This window comes from Panthera uncia (assembly GCF_023721935.1).
Source record: "Panthera uncia isolate 11264 chromosome B2 unlocalized genomic scaffold, Puncia_PCG_1.0 HiC_scaffold_24, whole genome shotgun sequence".
Lineage (NCBI taxonomy): Eukaryota > Metazoa > Chordata > Mammalia > Carnivora > Felidae > Panthera > Panthera uncia.
In genome coordinates, this window is record NW_026057580.1 from 107,670,628 (window position 1) to 107,676,627 (window position 6,000).

General features: G+C 51.0%; 1 protein-coding gene across 5 annotated transcripts in view; it reads left to right on the plus strand.

Moving 5' to 3' along the window:
• The window catches only part of TIAM2 (TIAM Rac1 associated GEF 2), a 137,030-nt gene that overhangs the window by 24,495 nt on the left and 106,535 nt on the right, over positions 1-6,000 (plus strand). For 4 of the 5 annotated variants that reach the window (XR_007462595.1, XR_007462596.1, XM_049653114.1 and 1 more), the window contains exons 2-3: positions 1,566-1,728; positions 2,805-3,956. Coding sequence is in view for 3 of the 5 variants with exons in the window: in XM_049653114.1 (XP_049509071.1) it covers positions 2,811-3,956 (1,146 nt within the window). In the remaining 2 variants the exon portion in view is untranslated. Of the gene's footprint in view, positions 1-1,105; positions 1,729-2,804; positions 3,957-6,000 lie in introns of those variants that run through there. The other variant, XM_049653116.1, reaches the window with a different exon arrangement.

Below are 6,000 nucleotides of genomic sequence, written 5' to 3' on the forward strand. Positions count from 1 at the left end.
TCCCATTGGAGAAACTTAGGGCCAGGGCCAGTGCTTCATTAATTTTAAAAGTCACTATTGAACTCTCCAGAGGAGTTACACCAGCTGTGTGCCAATAAAAGGATGGTCAGCATCACTAACCATTGGAGACAAGGCACAGTGAAACCAGATATGGTCTCCTCCTGTACCCGTCCATGGCCACTATCAAAACGCCAGAAAAATAACAAGTGCTGGTGAAAGCGTAGAGAACTTGGAATCCTGTACGCAGTTGGTGGGGATGCAAAATGGTGGAGCCACTGTGGAAAATGGTCTGGTGGTTCCTCAAAAAATAAAACATAGAATTACCATATGAACCAGCAGCTTCACTTGTGGGAAAGCAGGGTCTGAGAGAGAGATGTTTGTCCCCCCACGTCTATAGCTGCATGGCTCACGGTGGCCACCAGGTGGAAAGCAATCGATGCGTCCACTGATGGATAAGGAGACAAACAAAATGTGCCCCATACGTATGAGAGAATATTACTTGGCCTCAAAAAGGGAGGAAATTCTGACATACGCTATAACACGGATGAACCCTAAAGTCATTATGCTAGGTGAAATAAGCCCGCCACAAAAAGACAGATGCTGTGTGAGTGTACCTGCGTGAGATACCTAGGGTATCAAATTCATGGAGACAGGAAATAGAATGGTAGGTGCTGGAGCTCGGGAGAGGGAGGTGGGGAATTGTTGCTTAATGGGCACAGAGCTTTAGTTTCAGGACACGAAGAGTTCTGGAGATTGTATGCGTAACAGTGTGAATGTACTTAGCACCACTAACTGTACTCTTTATGGTGGTTAAGATGGTGAGTTTTCTGCTATGTGTATCGTAACACAATTACAAATAATTTCCGTTTTTGAAAGGGAAAGAAGTCACCATTAAACCGTCACTGCTCTGCTGTCTAGGTCTGCAGAGAAAACTCAGGCTTTGTGTCCCGGGAGCGAGCACTGCCAGATGGGAGCTCATCCAGCCTGCCCCTTCCCTCCAAGTTGGGCCTCCTGCCCCTATCTCTTGTGCGGAGAGGCCCACACATATGCTGGAGAACAACTCTGAATCTCCTTCGTGGGGTCAACCTCCGTAACACAAGTTGTTGCGGCCAGGGACTATTTTACTGTGATTCCGCGTTGTGGGTTTTGTTTTTACTGCTGAGTCAAATCGAGAACAATGAACTGTTTTCATATCAGGATGATGCTCCTGCAGTCCTGTCCGTGTGCAGAAGCTGCAAGTTGTTTTCCTGACGGTGGTGACAGATGAGCCGTGACTCATGCTAGAGCCTTCACCTGCCCTCCCCTGAAACAAAGGCGCACATTGGACTGCAGACTGTGTGTTGAATTAATGGCCTTTACAAGATTGGATGGGCAGTTCTAGCTTCTTTTACATCTTCCAGCACCTCTGATGAATCAAGCGGTTTATAGACATTTCATCTGTTATTTTGACAGTGATTCTGGACACTGGTTGTTTCTTGGTAGAATTTATATGAAACCTTTGTTTTTACCTTTTTGGAAGCTTGGTGTAAAATGCTCGACGGTTCCCTTGTATTTCTGTTTTTCAGGATCATTTCACGGACTCCCTTCCCGTACTTGTTAACCATGCTGCCTTGTTCCCAGGACCCCGTGAAGCCTTCTGTTAATCTCCCTCAGAGCACAGACTAGACTTCAGGTACAGCCGGCTCAGATGAGTTGTGGTTCACCTCAAGTTGCAAGACTGTGATTAAGGTAATGAGTGACTTCAGTTGTTTGATCTGGTCATTTTTGTTTTGATATGTGTATACTTAGCTCCCACCAAAGAAAAGTCAATTCATTTGACTTTTGTTTTGTGGCTGTACATTCTTAGGCGGAAAAACATTACAATTAAAAACCTAAATTCATTTTGAAAGGGACCTGAGAACATGACCTCCAGCTTGCCTCAAATAGTGATCTACTAGATAGAATGAAACGCCAAGGGGGAAGATTGAGATCTGATTTCAACTCGCCTGTTTGGCTTAACAGACTCATTGAGAAAAGTGGGGCTTTAAAAAGAGTCGCACGGTTTCCGATAAGTCAGCTTCAAACTATTTTTTCTCATCGTGTTCTAAAGTGGGGACCCGTAAAGACTTGAGAAGCACTAGAGATTAGCTTTATGAAAATGTCTTTCTGCCCCAAATGAGAGCTTTTATTCTCTCCCCCTCCCCCTGCCGCCCCCGTTCTTCATCTCAGCCTCCTCTTTGGGGACTCCTTTTGTCGTGTTCCTACTCTGTGTGATAGACCTAGGCTCCAACAGAGTGTGGTACCTGGACTCCCGTTCTTACAAACTTGGCGGTTTCGAGCAGTAACCTCTTATACTAGCTAACTGGCGTTAGCTCTCCTGGTACTTTGTATGGAATGAAAATCTCTCTAATCACTGACAGATCAGTGTACTGGAGTGACAGGCGCTTTTCCCTCATTTCCCCTTCAAGAATCCTTTATTCAGAACCTCCCAACACCGAGCCTCAAGGGGGTCTCCGCCTTAAGCTGATCTTTGTGCCCGTTCAGCTTCCGAATTAACATCATACAACAAATCACATGTTTTTAAGTTAACTAGCACGTGGGCATGCAGTATTATCCACTTGGCTGATAACCTGCGTGGCATGTAGAAAACCAGTTCGGTGAGCAACTTGTGTCCCTGCTTTTCTGAGTTGTAGGAGACACAGCAGAAACGTCGCTTAGTCACTCTGTAACGTGTGGGGCTTTTTTTTTTTTTTTTTTTTTTTTTTTTTAAGAAAATTCTGTCATAATGGTCCTGTTTCTCACTGATGCCGCTCTTCTTCATTTAGGTTAACATGGGGAACTCGGAGAGTCAGTACACCCTTCAAGGATCCAAGAATCACGGCAACGCTCTCACTGGTGCTAAGCAAAAGCCTTGCTCGCTGAAAATACGCGGCCTTCACGCGAAAGACGACAAGTCACTGCACGGGTGGGGGCCCGGCAGCAGCAGCGTGGGCTACAAGTCCCGGTCCCTGGCCCGGAGCTGCCTGTCTCACTGCAAGAGTAATCAGCCTTATGCCTCGAGGGCCGGCGGAGCCACGTGCAAGGCCCCCAAAGGCGGCGCTTACGCCAAGCACCGGACCAGCGCCTCGGGCAACGACTTCCTCTCCCCGGAGAACGGCTTCCACTACGTGGCGCACCAGCAGCAGCGGGCGGAGGAGCGCGTGGCCTCGAGGGACTGCAATGGGCACCTTCTCAGCTGCTACGGGGGCAACGAGAGCGTGGCGGCCACGCCGCCGCCGCCGCAGCCGCCTCCGCCGGGCGAGGACCGCAAGAGCCCCAGGGTGCTCATCAAGACGCTGGGGAAGCTGGACGGCTGCCTGCGGGTCGAGTTCCACAACGGCGGCGGCCAGGAGGCCGAGGGTGCCCCAGGGGACGCGGGCGGCCCGGTGCGGCTGCTGCGCTACTCGCCCAGCCCGGGCCCCGGGCCCGACTCGCCCCCGGACTCGCGGCCGCGCTCCAGCAAGGGCAGCTCCCTGAGCTCCGAGTCGTCCTGGTACGACTCCCCCTGGGGCCCCGTGGGCGAGGCCAGCGAGGCCAGCGAGGCCGAGGGCTCCCTGCCGGCGCCCGGCACGCCCGCCCCCCGCCTGGGCGCCGACCTCCCGCCCGGGGCCCCGAAGCCCTTCAACCAGAGCTCTTCCCTGTCCTCGCTGCGCGACCTCTCCCCGGACGCCAGCCCCGCGGCCGCGGGCCTCCGGCTCTCCGGCGAGTTCGTGGGCGCGCGCGCCGGCCTCAGCCACCGCGTGTCCTTCGCCTCGGACATGGACGTGCCGTCCCGGGTGGAGCGCAGGGACCCCGGGCCGTACGCGTCCTTCACCCTCCCTTGCCGCAAGTCCAAGGCCGCGGCGGAGGACGCCTCCAAGAAGGACACGCTCAAAGCCCGCATGCGCCGCATCAGCGACTGGACCGGAAGCCTCTCCAGAAAGAAGCGGAAGCTGCAGGTGAGCCACCCCTGGCGCGGAAGGGAAGGTCCCCGCAGGCCCCCGTTTGTCAACCGGGGCTGTTTGTTGCAGGAGCTCCCGCAGAGCGCTGGCCGGAGGCTCAGGAAAGTGCAGAGTTTAGCCTCAGGCTGGGCTCCTCTTGTTGTTTGCAGCAGTGGGTGGTGGTGGTGTTTCTCTTTTGCTTCAGAAGGGCACTTGTTACCCCTCACCCAGAACTTCAGGCTCTGATTCTGTGCAAGCTTATCTCCTGGACTCTGGTGTGAACTCCACGGGCGTCACCCCGAGATGTGGCCAAACTGTCCTTAGAAACTACAGCGGGGCGGGGGGGGGCGCCTGGTGGCTCAGTCATTTGAGCATCGGACTCTTGATTTCCGCTCAGGTCGTGATCTGGGGGTGGTGGGACTGAGCCCCGTGTCAGGCTCATCCTCAGCATGGAACCCGCTTGAGATTCTCTCTTTACCCCTCTCCCCTGCTCATGTGCACACTTGCTGTCTTTAAAAAAAAAAAATGAAATTATAGCTTTGCAGAGAATTCCCCAGTGAATTAGTCATCTGCGAATCTTGCTAGAGTTCACTCTCGAAGTCTAAACAAAAAGGAGAGTTAGAATGTTGTTATCTGGGGATGAGTAGCCTTCCTGAACTTGACATTACTTTGGGGAAATTAAAATTTCTAGACTTAAGTTGGTACATTAAAAAAAAAAGTTGATGAACTATTTGTATAATCTCACCACTTTCTAATGGGGATAGCAAACGGTTTTGAAAACATCTTGTACCCAAGAATGTGTAATAGCAAAAATATGATAATGCCTGACAAAATAAGCATTGTGATGATAATACTTACATGTAATAATGATGTATAAAGTTGTCATGGGAAAACAAAGTGGCTTAGTCACCAGGAAGGAAAGTGTAATAGGTTGCCTATTTAGGTTCTAGTGGCAGTTGCTAGGTTTTCAGTTCTTTTGCTCTTGACTTTTCTGTTTTGTTTGTTTCTTGTAGAAGGGAGAAAGTCCCCCCCCCCTTTATTTTTAAGCTCGCCCAGTAGAAGTCACATTGTTGAAGAGAATTTGAGTGGGCAGTTTGTCTCTAGTAAAACTGCATTTCATCCATCTTGGATCAGTGTCTAATTGCAAAATTTTATAGAGCTTCAGGGGTGAAAAATAATAGAACTTTCCTGAGTAGATGGTTTCAGATCCATAAAACTTCCCGCTAGTTATTCCCTTCTCACGCGTGAAGCATATCACCACCCCTTCCGTGCTGTGATTTGTTGTCCTCGGCTCCCCCTTTACCCAGAGATAAAGAACAGATCACCCTCCTGCTACGGAACTGTTCATATCCCCAAATGTAGTCATGTGCTGACTCCTTACTCGTCACTTTATGCTAAGCCACGCCGAGTGGAGATTTGACCTTTTCTCTCTGCTCCTGGTTCCCAAACAGCTGATGGCAGTTGAGCCTAATGGGGTTTCGAAATAGTCCTCTGCTTTCTCTGGGACTGTAATCCCACACTGAGAACCTTGGTGCCTTTTTGATTCAGGTGTTCTGTTGCTGACTTCTGTTAAGTCGTCATTCATTGTGACCCCTAATTGATCCTGGCCTTGAGCCGGTTATTCCACGTCTCTTCTTTGCATAGGGTGTGTTTCTCGTCTGTCTACGTTTGTGGTCTGGCTTACACACGGCTCTACTGAGCCTCATTCAGGTTCAGGGTAGCTCAGTAGCAGACCAGCAGCCCCTGCGTATTGGCCACGTTCTGCCCCTGTCAGACCGTCACTGCCCATTGCACCCGTGGGAGATGCCCTCCTTCAAGTCTGTATCATCCAGAGACTTAACTCTGAATGGTTTGTAAGCCTGTGGAAAGAACAGACTGGTTATGGGGCACCTGGGTTGCTCTGTTGGTTGAGCCTCTGACTTGATTTTGGCTCAGGTCATGGTGTCATGGTTCTTGAGATCAAGCTCTTGTGTCCGGATCTGCTCTGACAGCATGGAGCCTACTTGGGATATTCTCTCCCTCTCCCTCTCCCTCTCTCCCTCTCCCTCTCTCCCCCTCCCCC